At 35.8% G+C, this 23,416-nt stretch overlaps 4 protein-coding genes across 4 annotated transcripts; 1 reads left to right on the top strand and 3 right to left on the bottom strand.

Moving 5' to 3' along the window:
- Nucleotides 1-1,724: 1,724 nt before the first annotated feature.
- Nucleotides 1,725-3,811, bottom strand: LOC129944775 (uncharacterized). Its single transcript, XM_056054438.1, has 3 exons — nucleotides 3,474-3,811; nucleotides 2,889-3,405; nucleotides 1,725-2,729 (listed from the first exon to the last, which is right to left on the bottom strand). The coding sequence occupies exons 1-3, from the start codon at nucleotides 3,809-3,811 to the stop codon at nucleotides 1,725-1,727; spliced, it is 1,860 nt and encodes a 619-aa protein (XP_055910413.1).
- A 2,166-nt stretch (nucleotides 3,812-5,977) lies between these two features.
- Nucleotides 5,978-7,946, top strand: LOC129944774 (uncharacterized). The gene is made up of 2 exons (XM_056054437.1): nucleotides 5,978-6,817; nucleotides 6,876-7,946. Exons 1-2 carry the CDS (start codon nucleotides 5,978-5,980, stop codon nucleotides 7,923-7,925), a joined length of 1,890 nt encoding a protein of 629 aa, XP_055910412.1. The 3' UTR covers nucleotides 7,926-7,946.
- A 5,052-nt stretch (nucleotides 7,947-12,998) lies between these two features.
- Nucleotides 12,999-14,626, bottom strand: LOC129944773 (uncharacterized). The gene is made up of 2 exons (XM_056054436.1): nucleotides 14,396-14,626; nucleotides 12,999-14,009 (listed from the first exon to the last, which is right to left on the bottom strand). The coding sequence occupies exons 1-2, from the start codon at nucleotides 14,624-14,626 to the stop codon at nucleotides 12,999-13,001; spliced, it is 1,242 nt and encodes a 413-aa protein (XP_055910411.1).
- A 4,942-nt stretch (nucleotides 14,627-19,568) lies between these two features.
- On the bottom strand, nucleotides 19,569-21,371 carry LOC129944771 (uncharacterized). The gene is made up of 3 exons (XM_056054435.1): nucleotides 21,250-21,371; nucleotides 20,645-21,170; nucleotides 19,569-20,573 (listed from the first exon to the last, which is right to left on the bottom strand). The coding sequence occupies exons 1-3, from the start codon at nucleotides 21,369-21,371 to the stop codon at nucleotides 19,569-19,571; spliced, it is 1,653 nt and encodes a 550-aa protein (XP_055910410.1).
- Between the last annotated feature and the right edge of the window lie 2,045 nt (nucleotides 21,372-23,416).

Raw genomic sequence — 23,416 nt, 5'->3', positions numbered from 1 at the left:
ATTGAAGGTCGACGTAAGCTCGTTGAAATTTTAGAGAGAGGTGGATTTAAACTGACTAAACATTCCTTTGGAATCTCGAGAATGTTTGTCCTGAATGGGGCCACAATACTATAAAGACTCTTGGTTTAACCTGGTGCAGATATATTTCGGTGTACCTACAATGAAATTGAAGCGACATCTATTATTACGAAACGTGTTGTGTTGTCATAGGTTGCTAGACTGTTTGACCCTGTTGGATTTATTTGTCCCGTGGTCACCTTAGCCAAGATATTTTTTCAAGACTTATGGCGCAGAAAGTTTGATTGGGATACCCCACTAACTGATGATCTCGCTACAAAGTGGAATGGCTTTCGTGGTGATCTAACAACATTGAATAATATTTCATTACCACGATATGTCCTTGGTAACAATAATTACGACTTGCTACATTTACAAGGGTTTTGCGACGCTAGTCAGAAACTCTATGGTGCCTGTGTATAAACATGGTGTCTTAATTCTACTGGAAAAATCACGGTTCCTCTTTTGGTTGCCAAATCCCGGCTCGTAACTACTAAAACCCTTACAATAGCAAGACTTGAATTATGTGCTGCGAGACTTTTAGTAGACATGATAGAAAGGTTAAGAATTGAAGTCTTTCGAGACATCACAATCAGCGATTTAAAGTACTGGACTGATTCAACTATTCTTCTTAGCTGATTACATGAAGAACCCTATAAATGGAACACTTTTGTGAATTACGTCCATCAAAATATGTTTTAGCAGCTTTTATTAAAGTGGATGTTACTGACTCTATGCTTTATTCTCGTAATTTTCGAGGAACTCGTCGAGCTTTGCGTATCCAATGCGTTTTATTGAGAAATGTCACAAGCGCAATCGAATTCCTGGCATAAAGCAGTGGCAAATCTTATCAAGACCAAATTAAAGAAATTTTATTAAACATCTGTCATTAGAAGAAAAAGTCCATGCAGAGAAAGTATTAAAGCTATTCAGCAATCGCTACTCGAAAAAGAACAGTCAGTTAATAAAGGCAGTGCACTAGAAGCTTTGGCCCCATTTATAGATGAAAAAGGCCTGATTAGAGTAGGTGGACGAATTAAGAAAGCTGAGATATCCTTTGATGCAAAGCACCAGATTCTATTACCGAAGACTCATCGCTTTACGTCCTCAGTCATCACATAATTTCATCATAATAGAGTTTGTCACGCAGGACCACAAATGGTTTTGGCAGCTGTTCGAAATCGTTATTTGCCTATTGGTGGATTACAACTGACAAGAACCATCGTCAGCAAATGAATTTGGTGTTTTCGCATGAATCCTAAACTCATCTCTCAATTTATGGGCAGCTAACCCGTAGATCGTGTATTACCACTGCAACATAAAGCGTTTATGGTAACCGGAGTTGATTTTGCCGGCCCAATAAGTGTTCGTCATCATATTCGCTGCAAGCAAATTTGATTCCACGAGTTCAGTAAATGAGAAATTTAGGTAACCCAGAATGACGTTTCTTCTCTGAGTTTACTCTAGACTGGAGCGGTGGAAACAGACCCTAGTTTAAATCGATGGAACTTCTTCAGTTATGAATCCGATTGGTTTAAGTTTTGGGCTATTGGCGTTGATTAGTTGGTTCATACAAAAAATAAAGCTAATTCTTCGTTTTCTATTTTAAAATATTTTTTATTTAAAAATATAAATTAATGAAAAATCAAATTTATTTCATGAAATTTTCAAATATTGAAAAAATTCATAACACTCCTACATATCGGTGACTGTTTTGACCACAATTCCAATAAGAAAACCAAAAACGCAAACCCCAAAAATAACAAATAAGCACTAAAAATTCCCATTAGCAATTCAACTGACAACACAGCCGGTTCTCTATTCTTCGAATCCTGCTTATATCTAAAAAGATAAAATCTATCCCAGGCTTCCATTAAACCCGATGCTACAAAAGCCATCAATTGACGATCAATGACTTCTAGTAAATAAGAATGCCTTTGAAAGTACATTGTCAGCGGAGCACTTAATAGCTTTGTGGGCAATGTTTCAACCCGGGGTATTCGATGGAAAATCCTATTGTAAATTGTCAAAAGAGGTTCCAAAATAACTACTCCAAATTTTGCCTGATTATCATGAAGCTGAGCCAAGTAACGAAAAGGTTGCCCTTGGATAACTTTCAAACGTTTAGTTTTGGTTGATTTTCGAATAACTTCAATTGTATTGTCAGCACACCAGATTGTAAAGTTCTTTTCGACCAGTTCTTCAGCAGTTTGAAGGTTCCTTATTGATGAGGAGTCTTGAAGCATGATATATAGTTCACCACTGTAGGCATTCCGAAGAACCATTGTATACATCAACCAAACAAGAAGAATATAGCGGGCGAAATTTCTTCGCGGAAGCACTGTTAACGGACCACCTAGAAAGACATTCAGCAAATTGGTGAAGGGTGTCGAATTCAGCGGCCCAAATACAAAATCCTGAACTGTCCTTTTTCGCAGACACTGTATTACGAAAATTATCACTATCCCTGCTATCACGCTGGAACTGAGACATGACCAAATGATGTATTTGAATGGCCGCGTCAGCCTTTGGATAGAACTCAACGAATCACCTTGGGGAACTGCCACGATTATGGCGTAACTGGCGTAAGTGTACGATGCTAACATCGCCTTTAAATTGAACTCAGAATAAACAAAGCTGTTGATGGTTATGTTCGCTTGTCCGTCAATAATCTGCGGAAAAAAGAATAATTTGACAATCAGTTGTCAAATATTCGTGATCTGTTTGTTTACATTCCAAAACCCACAAATTTTAATGCAATTTTTTTAACGATAATGAAAAACTTGTAGTTTAAGGAATATAATAAACAGAGTTCTGCAAAGTTTTCTTACTAGTTTGACAGCTCCATCAACTGCTGTCAAATTAGGAAATACCCTTCCTCTTTTAGTTGTTAGTAGGAAATTCATCTTAAAGTTCATCTTATTCGAAAGCATTTTAATGAGTTCTCCTTCAATTCCATAGATCTTAATATCTTCGTTGTGGCGTCTTTTAAAAAATATAAATGGCGGACCACTCCATGAAGCAACTGTCAATGAACATCCAAAAAAGTTGTCAACTTTCTTGGGAAAGAAACGTTTGGGAAATATAAAACCATCCTCTGCCATAAACCTGTTCAGTAACATAGGAACTGACCCTCGACAGTGAAATCGTGTATAAGGGTAATATGTGTACACAAGAGTTTGATTAAGTACTTCCACGTAAATATTGACATTAACAATAAAAGCTCTGAATATTTCCTTAAATATTCGAGAAATAATATTAAAATAACGTTGCTTGTTTCCGGTGAAGATTATTGTGTAATATCCTCTCACAAGATAATTTTCCTTTTTTAATTCTTTTTTGAATCGCCTGTCAAGTACAAATGCAACATTTCAAAAAATGTGAATCGATGTAACATGTGCTTAAATGTGACTTACATGAAAGACTCAAAACTATCGATCATCAGAATAATGTCTCTGTGTACCAGACATTCACTCATGCTACCGTCCTGTAAATTTTGCTGACATTTCACATTTTCACCAATCTCAATGACAGATGTCAATTTCGATTCACTGATAGATGTCATTATATCACCAAGCAGCTGCTTCTGATAACTGTCATCTTCTGCTGTACTTGACCATAAGGAAAACACCAAAGCACTTGAATCGCCAATGTAAGCGTTATTTATAGTCCAAACGATGGCCATGAGGAGAGTTGAATTTACTGGATGGTTTTGAAAAATTTCTGATTGCAATTGTAAGCGTGAGGTTGTCATCCTTTGAACTGTAATCTAAATGCTGCCTTACAAGAACTTAAACTCAATTTGAGCATACAAAAATGTCTCGCTCTCATGACTTTTGAGAGCGTGTTTTTGTAAAAAAATTATAATGTTGAACTGTCATGCAATGTCATAATTTGATGTTTTTTTTTATTATATTTATTTAATGGATGCACTTTGCAGTTTTCATTTCGTTATGTTAAATGATTCCTTATTAATGACCTAAGTCAAAATAGAAAAACGTCTACAACCAAGCTTGATTTAGTATTAACTAGAAACAGAAACTTTAAACAATAAGTTTGATTCATTATAAATACTAATGGGTTTGTCAAAAAGGTCTGATAACAAAGATATATTATGTGAAGAAGTATTTCAAAAATAAAATGAAGATCCAAATATGTAACAAAAATATCCTGATAATCAAATAATTTTGGTATCAGAATAAGTATAGTATATAATGAAATAAATAATCGTACAATCCGGATAAGCATTAGATATTTGAAATTGAATGTGTCAGTTGAATTCATTTGATTTTTTTTAGAACGAAGCAATTTTTCGCTTTTTCTAACTTAAAAAAATCCGAATTAAGAGATTTGTAATGATCCGAAACAGATGTTGATCAAGGATATCCGGATAGTTAATTAAGACATTTGAGATCTGGTAGCATCCAGAAAGTTTCTAAAATCCGAATTATACCCAGTTTAAGCATTTTGCGTACTGTAAGAATAATTAGGAGACATAAAATACAAATATCCGGAATAGATCCGGACAAAGTCTGGTTATTTGGGAAATTTGACTTCTAACAACACATGGAAAGTTTTTAACATCCGAATTATACCCAGTTTGAGCATTTTTCGTATTGTAATAATAATTAGGAGACATAAAATACAAATATCCGGAATAGATCTGGACAAAGGCCGGTTATTTGTGAAATTTGACTTCTAACAACACATGGAAAGTTTCGAACATCCGAATTATACCCAGTTTGAGCATTTTGCGTATTGTAAGAATAATTAGGAGACATAAAATACAAATATTCGGAATAGATCCGGACAAAGTCCGGTTATTTGTGAAATTTGACTTCTAACAACATATCGAAAGTTTCTAACATCCGAATTATACCCAATTTGAGCATTTTGCGTATTGTAAGAATAATTAGGAGACATAAAATACAAATATCCGGAATAGACTCAGACAAAGTCCGGTTATTTCTGAAATTTGACTTCTAACAACACATGGAAAGTTTCTAACATCCGAATTATACCCAGTTTGAACATTTTGCGTATTTTAAGAATAATTAGGAGATATAAAATACGAATATCCGAATTTGTTTGAATATCAAATCCCTAATCAGGGTCTTATGTATTAAAATTATTCGGATATTTATTTTTGACGCGCAACCGTTAAAGAAAAATGTTCACCGTGAACAATTTTGACCTTTAGTTGGTATTAATTATACAAAATTTGGTGGTAAATACATAAAGGAAAAGTGTAAGGGGGGAAAGGGGAAGATCAAAGCAAATCTTTCTACTTTACCTAGACTTTGCTGCTTTTATCGGTTGAAACTTCTTTTTCCTAAGGACTTTATTCAAAAATGTCTTTTATCTTCGAAATTGTTTGTTTTGAAACTACCTGACTTTAAGCAAAATAGGGTTCCAACTAAATGCTTTACAAAGTTTATATTTTTGATAAACCCATCTTTTTACACCACATATTTCAAAAAGTGTACTCTTCCCATTATTGGAGCAAATGTTTTACTAGGCATCGAATTCATTTACGAAAAGTGTTAATCTGAATCGATTTAGGGAACAGCAACATTATCTGACCTTAATTCCTTTCATATTTTGAAAGATACATTCTTGTCACCATCAACGGACTCATGTTAAGTTTCATACAATTAAAAACAATAAATTTTAAAAAATTAAATTAAATGAAGCTCCCATCAATCACGCCCTCAACTAGCAACCTGGCAATTAACCTTCACTTAGCGCTTTCCGTTTTAGACCCGCCTCTTACAATGGATCTAGTTATCGTGCAGCAATTTCAATACCATTTGCTTCTTCCATTAGTCAATTATGAGTGCATTACATCACATGCAATATAAATGTTTCGAGAAAACAAACAAATAACGTCCAGATGGACTCATATCCTGCACCAGTCAATATGACTCCAAAAACCATAGTTTTAGTTTGCGTCGGAACTTGGATTTTCGTTGCCGAAATATCCTCGCAAGGGGGAATTTCAACACTGCCCCAAGCCATAGCAGATTTAGTTGAAAAGTCTTATGTTCAGCACACGACGGGATTCAATTTCTTTGTCCATTGTAAAGAGAACAATTTGCAAAGAATTCAGTATTTCTATGACCTTCTGGATTTTACTCTACGAAAAATCGGAGAAATTATTTCGGTTAGAATTGGTGTTTTCGAAGAATTGTACACGGACAGTCAGCGTCATTATATTGTTATAGCGGTGGATTCGTTTTCGGCAATGGATAAACTCTTTCGAGAAATCAATGTGATGCACTTCAATATCGACGGACACCTTGTGATTGTTCTGAAAACTTTCGAAGGCCATTATCACAGCGATATGGTTAAAATATTTGATCTGTGCTGGGAGATTGGAATCGTAAATGCTAATGTTGTTGTGGAAGTTATTCCGGGCGCTGTGATGATGTTCACTTATTTTCCATTCACTAAGACTTCATGTGCCATAGTCGCACCAGTGCTCTTTAATAGATTCACGAATTCAGAGTGGGAAAATGATGATTTGTTTCCGTCGAAGATTCGAAACTTGCAGGGTTGTCCCTTGAATTGTGGCACTTGGGAGGATGAACCATATTTGAAAGTTCTGCATAATGAACAAGAAAATCAGGAGTATAATGGTATCGAAGGGAAACTGCTTGAATTCATAGCATCCCAGATGAATTTTACCATTAATTTTTACTTTTTGAATGAAACCCAGATTGAAAGGACTCTAGACGATAAAGGAGATGTGTTTGATGAGGTAAGAGGATATGATAAATATCTTGGATTTTTTCTGATGTTGCTTTAAAATTCTGTAGCTATTTTGGGCAGGGATGGATTTTGTGATTGGAGCACTGCACTATAAGCCCACATTTTATGAGGACTACTTTAATCCCACAAATGGATACTACTTAAGCGATTACTGCATCATTCTCAGTTCGAAACGTGAAAAACTCCCACCAATTACTAAACTTCTTTTTCCCTTCACCTTCTCGGTGTGGCTTTATGTAATGATCTACTTCGGAGCTGGAGCATTAGTAGCTTTAGGGGCAAAGTGGTTAGCAGACCACGTAAGGGACTTCATTCTTGGTTCGATGAATCGGATTGCACTGTACAATATGTTCTACACAGCTATTGGGGGAGGGGTACATAGAATCCCAGGAACAAATTTCGCTCGTTTTCTGCTCTGCACATGGATGCTTCTTTGGTTGGTCCTTCGATCTGGATATCAATCAGCATTGTTTAACTTCATAAGAATGGACATTTCCCTGCCACCACCTGATAATATCGATGATGTTCTAAAAGACAACTATAGAATTCTTCTAACTCCTGCTGTATATAAGGTCTTGGACAAACTTCCTTTGATACAGGCCGCTTCGGAATTACTCAACGGCACAGAAGTGGAAAACTTTCCAATGCTTCTGGATGAATCAAATAGTAAAGTTGCTATTCTTGTGCCATATGAGTATTTTGGTTACTATAAGAAAATTAATTTGGAAAAAATCAGTGAATTTCATGTTGTCAAAGAACATCTCTTCACCCAACAGCTAAGTATGTATTTGAGGAAGGACTCGTTTTTAGTGTCGCCGTTTAATAAATTGATCTTGGAGTATTATAGCAATGGCTTGACACTGAAATGGGAGAGAGCGTTTATTGTTATGAAAAATAGACATGAAAAGGATAAATCAGCACCGTTTAAGGTAATGACACTGTTAGAAGTCTACGGAGCAGTTGATGTGTTCTTTTTTGGAATTGCAATTGGAGCAGTTGTTTTTGTGGGGGAGATTATTGTTTTTAGAATTATGAAGAGTCATCGGAAGTTTTTCAAAAGATTTTTCAAGACAAGGCGAAAGGTTGGGTACTACTAACGGATTTAAATAAAATGCTAGTAAAAGCTTAGTTCAAAACCTTCAAATTGGTGATAGTTTTTTTTGGAGAGTATTTTAATGGGTAAGTAAATGGGTAAAATTGATCTATACAAATTTTGAATATATTGCAATTTTGTATCAGTGACTTATGTGCCTCAATCTGCAATGTTCAACCCGCGTTGTTTGCGATCATTTACCGAGAAGGGGGATTTGAAACCTTATTTTATCATGCAGAAATCGGTTTGATAATTTGCCCAAAAAGAATTTTATTTTAATGTGCGTTCTGCCATCGTGGACGTAGTCTGTCCACTTTATTCCGATAAATGCCAAATTTATGTGATCAATAAAGAAGCCATCTTTTAATAGAAATTGATAGTAATAGCCAATGACAAGGAAGCTTTCTTTAACAAGAATGTGACAGTTAGTGACAAGGTAGCCATCTTTTATAGAAAAGTGAAAGTTAGCAGCCATATTTTAATAGAAGTTGACAGTTAATAGCTATGACAATAAATTGTATCTGTCCTAAAAATAGACAACGGGCAGGTTCAGGCGACATAAGGGACTTGAAAGATCGGCAAAGCCGCAACTAAGGCAACTTTATTGGAAAGTTGACTGGAAAATTAGTCAAGAAAAATCTCTCTATATATAAATACAAGTCAACTTATGTCAAAATACCAATCGGTTTTTTTTTGTCAATCAACTGAAAGCTGAACTTTATTACTCTATGAAATGATTAACTGTTGGAAAACTTGTTAAGTTTATACTTGCGATCAAAATCTATAAGTAATCAAGTTTTGACTATTATGTATAAAGAATATATTTTTCAATAAAATATTTATTCTGTCATTTACTATCGTTATAATCAAGTCGTTTTAATATAACTCTGTTAAAAGGTTATGGGCCCAGGACAATAGCAAGATTCAAGGAATGTATACATATACTGGAGAAAAATGTCAGTACAACAGAATTTGGGAATCCATCAAATGGAGAAGCTAACTGGTTCTGAAAATTGGTCAACATGGAGTTTTGCCATGAAAACCCAACTAGAACTTGAAGATTCATGGAAATGTATCGAGAATGTTCCTGGCGTTGAGTTGGATCTGCTTTGCAAAATCTTTTTCAAGACTCTGGTCTGGACAGGCGCATAGGTTTACTTCAAAAACTATGCTCAATGGTCCTGGTAGAATGTTCCACTATAGAAGATTACGTAAGCCAAATCGTTTCGACCGCACAGAAGTTGAATGAAATAGGATCTGCAGTAAATGATGAATGGGTTGGTAGCTTATTATTGAAAGGTCTTCCTGATGAATATAGGCCGATGATCATGAGCATTGGTTGCAGTGGAAAAGTAATTTCAGCAGATTCCATCAAAATGAAATTGCTGCAAGACGTTAAATATGATTCCAAATCATCCAATAGTGCTCTTTTGTCAAAGAGAGGAAGTTTTCCCAATTCACACAAGAAATGGAAGCCTAAGTATGACAAGAAAGGAAAATATCGTTGCTTTAACTGTGGTGGGGTCGGACACTACGGTTCATATTGTCTATCGAAGTTTAAAGGACAAGATTTGAAGTCAGAAAAAGGTGGCTCAATGTTTGTAGCGTTTCATGCAGAGTCCAAACATCATGAATTGTGTTTTGATAGTGGTGCCACCGATCACATGACATCTGATCCTGATTTTTTCAAGCAACTCAAGCCATTTCAAGGTCACATTAAAACAGCAAATAACATGTTAATGAATGCTGCTGGTAAGGGCGACATTTCGTTGACTGTTTTAACTCCTAAAGGAAGACGTGATGTTGTTGTTCATGATGCTCTTTATGTCCCGGAATTAAAAGTCAACTTACTATCCATAAAGAAGATTGTGGATCATGACAATGTTGTCATCTTCGACAAAGATGGATGTTGTGTCATCAATTCTTCAAATGAAGTCATTGCAAATGGTAAATCTGAAAACGGTCTTTACAAGTTGGATACTGCTCCATATAAGAATGCTAATTTTGCAAGAAGTAACCTGGACAATGTTTGGCATCGAAGGTTTGGTCACTTGGGACAGGAAAATTTGAAATTACTTGCTCGAGGCTTAGTTAAGGATATTGCTTTGAATCAAGATTCTCAGTCGACATGTTTGTCATGTGCAGAAGGCAAGCAGCATCGGACAAGTTTTCCATCAGAAGGGTCAAGGTCATCAAAAGTACTAAAGGCGAAATCTATAAAGGGAAGTATATATTTTGTTACTTTCATAGATGATTTGTTTACTTTATGAAGACGAAAGATGCTGTGTTTAATTGTTTTCGTGAATTCAAAGCCGAAGTCGAAAACCAACAAGAATCCAGAATTAAAATTTTACGAACGGACAATGGTACAGAATTTATAAACAAAGCTATGCAACTAGAGTTGAAGAAGTCTGGGATTGTTCATCAAACAACCGTTCCCTATGCTCCAGAACAGAACGGTTTGGCAGAAAGGATGAATAGAACTCTTATAGAGAAGGCTCGAGCTATGTATGTTGTGTGATGCTAAAATGCCTAAATTTTTTTGGGCTGAAGCAGTTAACTATGCAAGTTATATTGTCAACCGTTCACCGCGTAGAAAGCTTAAAAAAAACTCTAGAAGAGTTATGGAGCAATCGCAAACCGGATGTTAGTTCTATTCGAATTTTTGGTTGCACAGCGATGTCTCACATTCCCAAACAAAAACGACGAAAGCTGGATTCAAAATCCGAAAAATGCATTTTTGTGGGATATTCGAATACTTCCAAAGGTTTCCGTCTGTACAGCCTACAAAAGAATGATGTTTTCATCAGCCGTGATGTTGTATTTCACGAGGATAACTTTCACTACAAAATTAAAAATGAAAACGCCAATGAAGTTCCAAAGTATACAGCTGTAGTGGGGGTACATCGAATAGAGAAACAAGAAAATCTTGTCATAGAAAACGACTACGAGTCATGTTCATCAAATCCAGAATTTGAAGAGGGGGATAACTAAGAAGATCCATCATTGGCAACGTCGTCATCAGAAACTCACGATCTTGTTTCAACGTTGAGCGTGCAATTTGATGTTGGTAGTCAGCAGATAGATGAAGATAATCCAAACCGATACAAGGCTCGATTGGTGGTAAAAGGTTTTACACAGAAGAAAGGTATTGACTATGAAGAAACCTATTCACCTGTTGTGAGATACTCTTCTACCCGGTATTTAATAGCATTGTCAGTAAAGTATGATTTGCAAATTGAACAGATGGAAGCTATTACTGCTTTTTTCCAAGGTGAGTTAACTGAAGATATCTATGTTGAGAAACCGAAGGGGTTTTTGATGGGAAGAGAAGGTCAAGTGATGAAACTGAACAAGGCTGTTTATGGACTTAAGCCATCAAGTTTAGTTTGGAACACCAAATTGGATCGAGTCCTACAAAAACTTGAATTGAAGCGTTCGCAAGTTGACCCTTGCGTATGCTTCCATAGAAAGGATAAGGCCATGACGTTTCTAGCAATCTATGTTGATGATATCCTAATCTTCACTAACGAAACAGTATTTTATGAAAATCTGAAACTAAATTTGATGAAAGAGTTCAAAATAAAGTTTTTGGGACACGCGAAGAATTATTTAGGAATTCAGATTTCACTTGACAAATCCTGTAGCAACATCTATGGATATCAACATAAAACTGTTAAAAGAGATGTCACCTAAATCTTCAGAAGAAGAAAAAGAAATGGCTAAGATTCCTTATCAGCAAGCAATTGGAAGCTTTTTATTCGCAGCACAGTGCACTCGACCGGATATTAGCTTTACAGTCAACAAATCAAATTCAATTAATCAAATTCAACAACTGTCCTGGCAAAGAACATTGGACTGCTGTCAAGAGACTCTTTAGATATCTGAAAGGGACAAAATCGGCCAAACTGAAATTTTCAAGAAATGGAAATCCTGAATTTCAAATATATTCTGATTCAGATTGGGCAAGCGAATGTGACGAAAGAAGATCTGTCACAGGATACGTATGTATCTTACAGGGAGGTGCCGTGTCTTGGGCGACAAAACATCAGCCAACTGTTGCATTATCCACAACAGAAGCCGAATATATGGCACTTTCGGCCTCAACTCAAGAAGCAATGTGGATTCGTGGCCTCGAGTCTGAACTGAACCATAATTTTAACAACTCGGCCATGAATATATATTGCGACAACAAAAGTGTTGTTCATCTAGCGTCGACAAGCAAGTACTTATCAAGATCCAAACACATTGATGTTAGACATCATTTTATTCGTGAGAAGAAGAACATGAACATTAACATTCATTGGAATTGGAACTGAATCAATTGCTGCAGATTATTTTACTAAGCCAGTTTCTACCGAAAAACATAATTTCTGTTCTAATAACATGGGTTTACGTTTGAGGTAAATTTTGTTCGAGTGGAGGTGTTGAAAAACTTGTTAAGTTTATACTTACGATCAAAATCTCTAAGTAATCAAGTTTTGACTATTATGTATAAAGAAAATATTTTTCAATAAAATATTTATTCTGTCATTTACTATCGTTATAATCAAGTCGTTTTAATATACATAACTCTGTTAAAATTAACATATATGTACATATATTTTCTGCAGAAGGGTGCCTTATCAAATTGAAGAAGACACAAATAATATTTCTTTGCAATTAAAATGCGAATCGTGAGGAGTATTTTGAAGACAATATCATTTTTGATAGTTTTTATACGATGGACTAAAGTTAGAGGTTAGTAAAGTTCCAACTTTAAAATTTCTGACACTTATTACCAGGTCAAAGTATACATTCAAAGAATGCAAATGAAGTCCGTTATGTTGTTTGGACCTGCCCAACATTATAACTATTTACTTCAATAAATTGTACTTCTTTCTTCTTTTTTACCTGAGTTATGAAGTGAATAAAAACTGTCAATAACCATTTCTTTTTGGCGTTTCTCCCATGTAAACGTAGCATTAGACCTGTTTGTTTCAATTTAGAACAACATTTAAAATTGATTAAATCTTCTTTAATTGTAAAATCAGTTTAATATTCATTTTAAAAATGTTTGATTCTCTAAATTAAATGTTTACACAAGCCATTGACTAAGAAATTGATATTTGAGAGACATAATTTCCACAATAAACACCACAATTGCGCCAAATAAACACACGAAAAGCAACAAAAACACACCATCAAGTTGATGCATTGTCAAAGTTATCTCTTCACTAGGCTCCTCAAATTGACGTTCTATCATGTCATCAGCAAGATTTCTAGATGCCCAATACTTGATCAAGCCAAAACTTTGCAAGCTTTTCAAAACCTCATTAAATCGGGTTGTTAGGAAAGAATGTTTTGTAAAGTACACACAGATTTGATGAGTGAATATGACTTCATTTAAAACATGAAAAACTCCATATTTTCTTGTCTGTCGTACGTAATAGCTCAAAAAATCTTGTGGCAGTGAAGATGCAATTCTGGTATTAGTATTCTCCAAAATCGGAAAATTTTCCTTCTCGCTAATATTCTCCACCTTCAGACGTAAATATCCATTTCGAACGATCGGAAGTTGTGAGAGGGTATCATTGCTGGAATAGCTGACTATTACAAGATAGTTTTGTTTTGCTAATTGCGATGCTTTGTCTGGTGGAATTTTTGCAAGATCCGAACTCAAGAAATTATAAAGCAATCCTTGGTAAGCATTTCTTAGTATCAAAGTTGTAAATATCCAAAGTATCAAAACGAATCTGGCAAAATTGCGCTTCGGTTCAGGAATCACTGGACAACCCAACCAAGCTGAAATTATATTTAAAAAATTCCCTGAATCCGAACCAAACACAAACATCAAAATGTTGGGTTGATAAGTTTTCAAGAAAATACTGAACAAAATAGCGGTGGTAATGATTGCTAGCATTATGGTCCAAATGTAAAAGTCAAACGGATACGTCATAATCTCGAATGTTGTCCAGAGTTCCGTTCGAGCTTTTACGAAGAAGACTTGATTTGTCTGATAGTAACTGTATGAAGGACTAAGTGCAGTTGATCTCTCAAGGGTACATCTGAAGCAGCCAAGGCTTAAATGAACTTCCTTGTCCTGTAACTTTTAGAAAGAAAAAAGCAAATTCATTCTTAGACCCGAAGTAAGACAGGAACAACATTCACAGATAAAAAGTGGTTATTAATTTGTCTTTTAATAACGGGTGGCTGCTTTAATAATTTGATAATAACTTTAATAGGAGGTACCTAATGAGAAATATTGTACGAAAAATTATTAAACTATTTGTGTTTCAATTTTTTCAATCACCTTCAGGGGTGGAACATTCCTAAGTTGATTTATTACTTAGCAAGGAATCAAAAAAACTGAACGACTTAAAAAGGAATTGAAACAAACTTTTTTACTCAAAAAATTATTCTTTAAACCACTTTTTGATTCCTGTGAACTATTGTTTCGCTACCTTGACAATTTGCTTTCAATTTATTCCTTACCATCTTAATAGCTCCTGTACGAGTTCCATTTGTAAAAATGAATCCACGTCGCTCATCATTTGGTGGAATTCTAACTTTAAGAGTAAAGTTCATGTTTTTAGCCAGAGCCCTGATCATTCGTCCTTCTGTGCCACCAAAATGTTCAATACTTGGAGGTGTTCTATTCCAGTTGATATAAGGCGGATTCACCCATAAAGCTGCGATAAGTTCACACTTATGTAAGTTCAGCATTTTTCGTGGAAAAATTTTCTTAAACTCAAATTCCGAGCTTGTTATTTCAACAACAGAAGTTGAAAAACATTTTCTCTCGTTGAATGGAAAATAAGTGAAAATCCTCACAGCTCCCATTGAGTCTTCTATCAGAACACTAACATTGACTATGTAAAAGCTCCAACAATAGGCAAATATTCCCTCGAGCTCTTTCAAGTGATTTTTATTTTCCGCAGGATGATAAATCACCAAATAAAACTCACTAAAGTCTTGATGTTTAGTTTTTTCACCAGGTTTTATTCTTCTAAAAAAAAGCCAATACTTAAAACGAAGACTTTGACCTTGAAACATATCTTACCTGAATGAACTTTCTGAATCCACATAAATAATATTGATGAAATCCCAAAGTCTAGAATCATAGTGACCAAATGTGTCAATTTGAACCTTGAGAAGTTCATTGGACTTTAACAAATGACCTAAAAAGTCATTGAAGATATATCAAGCTTGTGTAGTCTCAACCTCTGCCGAAATGGTTATAGAAGTAACCCTCTTAGCAAAGTACGTACGACAAATAAAATCAGTTTTATTAGATAACTCTTTATGGTTCTGATGGTGATGATGCAGATCGAGTTCAAATTTATATGTAAATCCAAGTTGAAAACCACAAAGGTATAAAATTATTACAACTACTGTTTTAGACAACATAGCTTTCATGTCTGAAGCACGGTTGTTGACATATTACCTTTTAAGTCTAGATATATTCGTATAAGGTATAATTTTAAAGGTCTCAGGTGAATTAGTCAGTAATAGACTAACTGTCGTCTGGCGAGGAATAATGGAAGAATCATGTTAACTACTTATAGACCTACCCTACATATGCTTCCAGCCTTTAAAAATCGTTGATGTAAATAGGTTGTAAAAGGGTTGTAAATAAGGATGGTGTAAATTTTATTATTTGAGCCCCATGAATAATGCCAGCCTTTTAATATTATGTCAATATTATGTGTTTTCCAACTATGTATAACAAGGGAATAGATAAATTAGAAATAATTTTTTGGTTTGAAATAAGGGTGATACATGCTATTTATGGATTTGTAGTGCGTGGACGACTATTAACGACTTTCAGTGTTACTCATTCAAGTTGCTCTAAGGGCACGAGTACTTTCTATGAGGCCTTATGTTACTTCCAAAAATGTGTATATTTTAATTTAACTAAAGGATTGAAATTTGTATGAGTATAATGTGTTTTTAACTATGTCAGACAAACACCAAATTGTTTAACAGAACTTTAAAATATACTCAAATTAGTAAGAATTTTTGACATGATATCAACTCAATAAAAGGTTCTGGGATCTTACCCATCGCGTCTGTCGATTTGTCTCGCTTAAAAGTTTGAAGGTTTTTGTGTTTTTTGTCAAAAAAGTTGTCAGTTGAATTATTCTAAAAAGTTCAAACTTTTTTGTGTGTAATTTTTTTGTAAATTAGATTTTTAGTGAAAACCAATTTATACCAATTTTAGTTGCATTTCTTAAAAAAAATTATTTTTATTATAAAAAAATACAAATTGGATGATAAAATTAATTTTAAGTCAATATCTGCTATTATTTACGAGATATGGAGAATCGAACATCAACTTTTTCCAAATGTGCGTACTATTTTTTGTAGATTTTATTTTTGTATAAAAAAAGGACTGTTGTATTTTTATACAAAATTTACTGAATGTCGAAAACAACATTTACTTACTTAAGGTGGCGGTACAGTCCTGTGTGAACTAGGGCCTCACCCAACAAACTTATCCATCTAGCTCGGTACCTAGCTAGATGTCTCCAGCTTCGCGCTCCAAGTTGGGTGAGATCACCTTCCACTTGTGCCCGCCACCTGATCCGAGGTCTTCCTCTACTGCGCTATCCTGCGCTCTACGTGACCCAGCCTTCTTAGTCGTTGGACGTTTACCCTTCTGGCTAAGTCTACATCGCTGTACAGCCCGTACAGCTCGTCGTTTCATCTTCTTCTCCACTCCCCTTCAATGCATACGGAACCGTAGATCACACAAAGAACTTTTCGCTCGTGCCTCGAGAGAGGACTTTACCACTCAATTTCTTTCTTAGCCCAAAGAAACAGCGGTTAGCAAGTGTTATTCTACGTTTGATCTCAGCGCTGGCGTTGTTTTCTGCGTTTACAGCGGACCCTAGGTAGACGAAGTCTTTGACTATCTCAAAGTAACGTCTGTCAATGGTGACGAAGACTTCGATGTTGTATGTCATATCTTGACGAAAGCATGTACTTTGTTTTGCCCTCATTAACCGTTGAACCCATTTTTGCCGCCTCTGCCTCAATACTCACAAAAGCCCCATTGACATCACGCTGAGTTCTTCCGATTATGTCAATGCCATCAGCATATGCCAGTAATTGGACAGACTTTTGAAAGATACCTTGTCTAAAACCTTTTTTGACATCTGTTAAGTTGTTTCCAACCTTTATGGAGCAGCGTGAATTCTCCATAGTCATCATTCACAAACGGACGAGTTTTGCAGGGATGCCAAAACTAGACTGGGCTCTATACAACTCTTCCCTGTAGATGCTATCATATGCGGCTTTGAAATCGATGAAAAGATGGTGGGTGTCGATATGGTGTTTTTGGGTTTTTTCCAGGATCCGCCGTAATGTGAATATTTGATCAACTGTGGACTTTCCTGCTTTAAAACCACACTGATAAGGACCTATCAGCTTATTGACGATGGGCTTTAGACGTTCACATATTACGGCAGAGAAGATTTTATAGTTGATGTTAAGTAGACTTATTCCTCTATAGTTGGTGCAGTTTAGAGGGTCTCCTTTTTACAGGATCGGGCAAACAACAAAGAGCTCGGCATTCAAGCCATCCGCTCCAGCGGCTTTATTAGACTTCAGCTTAGACAAGGCAATCTTTACTTCGTTTAAGTCGGGAGGACGGGATTGTTGGCTTTCGTCGTCTATATTGAATGGATCATCCTGCCTGACAGCGGAATTCAGTTCTTCGTCGACGTCTGCAGCAGTGGTCCTTCCATATCCTCAGCATTGACTGCGGTTCTACTATGATGTTTCCACTTTCGTCTTTGCAGCCGTCGGTCTTAGGTTTATGTACCTGTGAATTTCATTTCACCTGTTCATAAAACTTTCGAACTTCATTCCTGCTTTTAAACCTCTCAACATTTTCGACCGCGCGCTTCTCATCCACTCTCTTTCTCCTTCTGAGGAGTCGGTGTTCCTCTCGCCTCTTTTGCACATAGAGCTCATCAGCAGCTCTCGCCTTCCTGTTCTGCATTTGCCTGCCGACATTCCCCATCAAACCAGGGATTCCTTGTTGGTGGCTGTTTGAAACCCAGCACATCAGAGGCGGCTTCTCTGATTGCATCTTGGCACTGTTGCCACTGGTTTTCGATACATTGTGTTGTCGGCAGAGAACTTCGAGAGAGGTTACTTGTAATTCGTTCGACGTTGTACCTTCTCCCAGCACCTCCCTGTTTTGACTTGGGTCTGGAAATCTGAAGTTCTACCTTAATGTGAGGTAGTGGTCCGAGTCGATGTTAGCTCCTCGAAAAGTTCGTACATCCATGATTCTGGAAGCGTTTCTGGCGTTGATCGCAGTATGGTCAATCTGGTTGACGGTAGATTGATCTGGAGAAGTCCAAGTTCCTTTGTGGATGTTGAGGTGTGGAAAACGCGTACTGGCCTGAATCCGTTGTCGGAAGTGTTGTCGTGCAGGCTGTTCTTCCCGATTATTCCACCAAAGATGTCTTTCCTTCCTAGCTTGGCATTAAAATCGGCCAGGACTATTTTAATATCGTAGCTAGGACACTGCTAATATGTTTTGTATAAGATCTCGAAGAACATATCTTTGGTGTCGTAGTCATTCTCTTCAGGCTAATGTTGCCGAATTTAGATTTGATGCGTATGGTCATGAGGCGCTCATTAATGCACCTATAGCTCAAGACTTCTTGCCTAAGTTTGGCTCCAATGACGAAGCCGTATCCAAATAAGCGCTGTTGGGTTTCGTAGTAGCAGTCACCATAGTAAATATCGCAGTTTTTCATCCTCCTTTTTCTCGGCCCATTCCATTGTATTTCCTGGATGGTGGTGATGTCTGCTTTATAGCGGTCTAGGGCCTCCGCTAGTTCTTCCGCTGCACGTGGTCTGTTAATGGACCTAACATTCCACGTGCTTATCCGAAGTTCGTTGTAGTTAAATCGTTTGCGTTGGTTGTCAACAGCAAATCCGTCCGTATCCGAGGCTTGTTGGTGCTTCGCAACTATGAAAGCTTTTACGTGGCCAGAAAGTCACCCCGACGGCATGCCGCGGCACAACCCCCAACCTAAGTATAACTCCAAGGATGGGAAGCCTGATAAAACCCGTCCCTATAGGCCTGGGCTCTGAATAAGTCGTAGAAGCCCTATAAGGTGTTCACTAAGTAGTTCAACCTTACTGGAACTATAGACTCCACCGTTGATTCCATCTCGGGAATTCCTCCGCTGCCGTCGGGATAAGGAGAGGTGCCTTAGGGGAAACACCTCTCCCCCCTCTCTCGTTTGCTGCCCCCAACAACTTTCCACAGGGGTTGGAACCCAATCTCCAGTTGAGGTACTAGGTACCCAATGATTGTGAGAGTAGGAGTTGATAGACAGAGGTTGGTTTTGAGAAAAACCTGTGGACGCTTAAGTCCTCTTGAATGTTTATACGAAGAAAATATGGCAGCTACTTCCATCAATAGTTTACTGATTCACAAGGTAATTATCTCGTAAATTCGATAGAGATATGCGATTTGATTTTATCATCCGATGTTTTCCCTGTTTTTTTTGGATTTCGTTGAAAAAGAGTTGAAACATTAACAGACATGGAAACAAAGGTGTGTTACTTTAAGAAGTTCAAATACTCACCTAAACCAACTATCGAAAAAGATTCAAAACAATTTAGAATCTTCTTTTTATTAACATAAACATTCTAAAACCCTCCTTATCAGTTTAATTCTTTTCGAGAGCAACTCTAGTAAAAATATTATAAAAGCCACTATTAAAAACATCAAATATACATCAAATGTCCCTCTAAGTTGTTTAAATTTCAAGGCTTCCTTGTCATTCTTTCCTTTTACAAAAAAAGATGAATCCATATGTTGTGATGCCCACAAATTAATGAGTCCTGAACTTCGTAAATTCATTAGTATCCCATTAAATCGTTCAATCAAATAGGAATGTTTTGAAAAATATAACGTATTATGTTGAGCGATGATTTTCTCATTCAAAACATGAAAAACGCCCCGTTTCGATTGTATCATTGCATAATATGTCAAATAATCCATTGGTGATATTCCAGCGAATTTTCCAGAAGCATTTTCGATAAAATCGAAAGTACACATATTTGAAGAATTCTGAGTGATAATGTATCGAAATTTTCCGTTCTCATTTTTCAACATACTATTAATAGTATCAATCGTGCCTTGGTTCATAACGAAAGTATAATTAAGATCGATGAGTTCTTCATAGGTTTCTGGTGGTTTCTTATTCAAATTAGATTGAAGGAGTTTGAAAAGCAAACTCTGATACGCACATCGAATCACAAAAGCACAAATGATCCACAGCATTAACATGTATCGAATGAAGTTTCCGTTGGGCAATTTGGATATTGACGCTCCGAGAAAGCTGGCAACTATTTGATTTGCTGTGATTCCGAGGAGCAGTGGCCCAAGAACTCTATGGTAGGAGATGGCTAAATTTCTGAAGGAAATTAAGATTGTAACAAAAGCTAACAAACTTAACCAAGTAAGAGGGGTAAATGGACAAAATAGAATTTGTATTGGTGTATACTGAAAAGAGGCCTTTGGAACTGTAAAAATCTGCCAAGTTTGATAATATGGCAAAGCAGCTGTCATAACGTCTGCTCTATCTACGGTGTATCTGAACGATCCAAGAGTTAAATCAGCCTTTCGTTCTTTGATCTGTTACAAAAAAATAAGACTTTTATATTTAATTTGATTTTTTGTTTTTGAAAAATTAGTATATTACTCACCAATTTCATTGCTCCAGTGATAGTGCCATTTGGAAATCTTTTTCCACGCTCCTCGTCATTAGGTGGAATTACGTAGTCCAAGGAAAATTCCAAGTTCTTAGCCAACACTCTTAACAAAACACCCTCAAAACCAACGAACTTTTCCAGTCCAGTTCGATTAGGTAAGATTCTCAGATATGGAGGAACATTCCATAAAGCAGCAGTCAGTGGGCAACCTTGAAGACTTTTCAACTTTTTAGGAAAAATATCATCAATTTTATTCCCATTTGCTGGAGCACCCATTTTAAATTGGTTAATTACAATTGGATCAGTGTTTTGGCATTTCAGTTTGGAAAATGGAAAGTAAGTATAAAGATCAAGAACTTCAGGTGATTGTTCAACGATTATGCTGACATTGATGATGTAGTGTTTCCAACAGTAGACTAAAATTTTAAGAAGGTCTTCTTTTGTGTTGTCGACTTTAAGGAAAATTAAGTAATACTCATTGAAGTCATAGTTCATTGTTTTGTTTGCTGGATTGATGCGTCTTTAAAAGAATAAATATAAGAAACAAAAGTTAGACAAGGTCTTTGGCTACAAACCTCCACTTTTTGATAAACACTTACTCAAATGCCTTGAAACTATCCACAAATATGATATTAAATTCTCTTCGTCCTATCATGTCAGAATTATGCTGGTCAATTTGAACTTTTGCGAAATCGATGCGTTTTAAAACACCATCCATCATTTCGCCGAAATTCAACAGGACAGTTCGGTTTTCAGCATTTGCCGAAAAAGTAAAAGTTCTTTTTTGTTGTAATGCAAAAGTTCGTATAATATATTCCATTGTTAAGATTACATTTGAATGTTCAAATTCATAAATACTCAAGATTGATGCACAATTTATTTGAAAAATAAATACCGTTGAAGAAAGTATAGTAAATATTGACATATTGACTTGATTGTTTCACTGAATATGAAAATAAAATCCTAAACCTAAGCAATTTATATTATGCATAAAAAGATTGTTTTTTTTTCAAATGAGCATGTTTTATCAGCAGATGGGAATCATCAAGTTAATATTCTAAACATTAAATTTAATTGGTCTTGTCAGTTTTGAGTTATTGTAAACTACAGAAACCTTCCAAGATTATGCAATTTAATAAAATATGTAAGTTGCCCTACACTTCTCAAATTGTATTGTTCAAATGGAATATTGGAGCATTTTAGGAAGAACAGTTTTCGATAGACCTGGTTGCAATTCAAATTTCGTTCCTAATTTCAAGTTTGCGGTGGTTTTGTTAGTAAATTTGATTCGTGAAGCCTAAAAGTAAAATCTGATAAGACACATAACATCATGAAGGAGAAAATAATAATAAATGTGCAAGTCGGAGAAAGCTGACCACTGATTGATTTGATGTAATTTCCACAATCAATAGCCCAAGAACTCTGCGGTCTAATTGTCCGAAGGTTACTTTTGATTCATGAAAACCTAACAAACTTTACCAAGTTGATAGGGTGGAAAGAAATGAGAAAATTCATTGTGTAAAAAAGAATTAGACTAATGCCAAATTTTTGGGAACACTTTGCTCAGCAATTTCTTAGTTGCCATGATGGTGGTTTGATTTGCAAATCTTTTTTCACATTTTTTCATTATAAAATGGATCTTTATGGCTGATACATATACACGCTTCAGCTTCGGCTTCGCCTGACGTTTACAAGTTCAAACATAGGAATTCAATGCATGCTATCACAATGGAGCTTCGACCTCACGTTTCGTTTGACAATCGTAAGGAAAAGAACGTAATGTGACTCCAAACGAAAGCTCTAGTTCAATTATCTGAACATTTGCTTTGTCTGACAGCTCAACAGCTATAAAAAAATGTCAACAAACAAAGATTTGCTCTTTGGAGGGATGAAATAATAGAAATGTCATTCAAAGCAACCTCAAAGCAGGCCTACCGTAACGCACACGAAGCCAAAGCTGAAGAGTGTTTGTGATTCAGCCATTATATTTAGAGAAAATCTGCAAATTAAAAAAAAATGTATTTGTTGATTTCAGTGTCGAAAATCAGAACTTCAAATTCAAACGTTATCTAATTGGTCACCATTCGTGTCTCAAGAAAAAATTGTGTTTGCCCTTAAAGGTTATTAAATACTTCGCACAACGAATAGATTGTAACACTTATTCAAAGGACTCAAAGCTATCCACAAGTATAATATTGAACTCTCTGAGTTCAGCTATTTCACAATTATCTCGATAAATTGAACTTTTCCGAAATCGATGCGTTTACGGACACTATTAAGCCTTTCACCAAAAGCCGATAAAACAATTTCAATGCCGAAAAAGTTGAAAGTTCGTTTTTGTTAAATCACAAAAGTTGGTGTAATATTTTTGATTGTTGAAATTACATTAAGATGTTCAGGATCGTAACTATTATTCGATATGAAAGCAAGAACCAATTGAAAAAGTAAGTTTAAGGAAAGTATTAGAAATACTGTCTCCTGTGTGTTAATCTGATGAGCTACCTTCTGTGAATATGAAATAAAAATACTTAACGTTGGAACTTTAAACTTTAGATGCACAAAATTCTATAAAATAAAAATTTTAATAATAATAATAAACTCAACTCATGGACTGCCTAAGTGATAAAAGCTTATGCTAATAAGCTATTTAATTGGTGCACGAAAAGAGTTTATTTTAAATTTACGTGACGTTAGAAAAATTTTCTATGCATTTCATTAAAATGGCTTTATAGGTTATTAAGTAATTTTTCTCCAGCGAGACATAGG

Source organism: Eupeodes corollae, chromosome 2 (genome assembly GCF_945859685.1).
Source record: "Eupeodes corollae chromosome 2, idEupCoro1.1, whole genome shotgun sequence".
In the NCBI taxonomy this organism is placed as follows: Eukaryota; Metazoa; Arthropoda; class Insecta; order Diptera; family Syrphidae; genus Eupeodes; species Eupeodes corollae.
This window is presented reverse-complemented; position numbering and strand designations above follow the sequence as displayed.

What these genes read in the sequence shown, in the direction of transcription:
- LOC129944775 (XM_056054438.1), bottom strand. Translation starts at nt 3,811, where the DNA reads ATGACAACCTCACGCTTACAATTGCAATCAGAAATTTTTCAAAACCAT. An exon ending in GATAGTTTTGAGTCTTTCAT is followed by an intron (nt 3,406 to 3,473) that starts GTAAGTCACATT and finishes TGTACTTGACAG; the next exon opens with GCGATTCAAAAAAGAATTAA. An exon ending in TTGATGGAGCTGTCAAACTA is followed by an intron (nt 2,730 to 2,888) that starts GTAAGAAAACTT and finishes TTTTTTCCGCAG; the next exon opens with ATTATTGACGGACAAGCGAA.
- LOC129944773 (XM_056054436.1), bottom strand. Translation starts at nt 14,626, where the DNA reads ATGCTGAACTTACATAAGTGTGAACTTATCGCAGCTTTATGGGTGAAT. An exon ending in GTACAGGAGCTATTAAGATG is followed by an intron (nt 14,010 to 14,395) that starts GTAAGGAATAAA and finishes TCTTTCTAAAAG; the next exon opens with TTACAGGACAAGGAAGTTCA.
- LOC129944774 (XM_056054437.1), top strand. Translation starts at nt 5,978, where the DNA reads ATGACTCCAAAAACCATAGTTTTAGTTTGCGTCGGAACTTGGATTTTC. An exon ending in AAGGAGATGTGTTTGATGAG is followed by an intron (nt 6,818 to 6,875) that starts GTAAGAGGATAT and finishes AAAATTCTGTAG; the next exon opens with CTATTTTGGGCAGGGATGGA.
- LOC129944771 (XM_056054435.1), bottom strand. Translation starts at nt 21,371, where the DNA reads ATGATGGATGGTGTTTTAAAACGCATCGATTTCGCAAAAGTTCAAATT. An exon ending in GATAGTTTCAAGGCATTTGA is followed by an intron (nt 21,171 to 21,249) that starts GTAAGTGTTTAT and finishes ATTCTTTTAAAG; the next exon opens with ACGCATCAATCCAGCAAACA. An exon ending in TCACTGGAGCAATGAAATTG is followed by an intron (nt 20,574 to 20,644) that starts GTGAGTAATATA and finishes TTTTTGTAACAG; the next exon opens with ATCAAAGAACGAAAGGCTGA.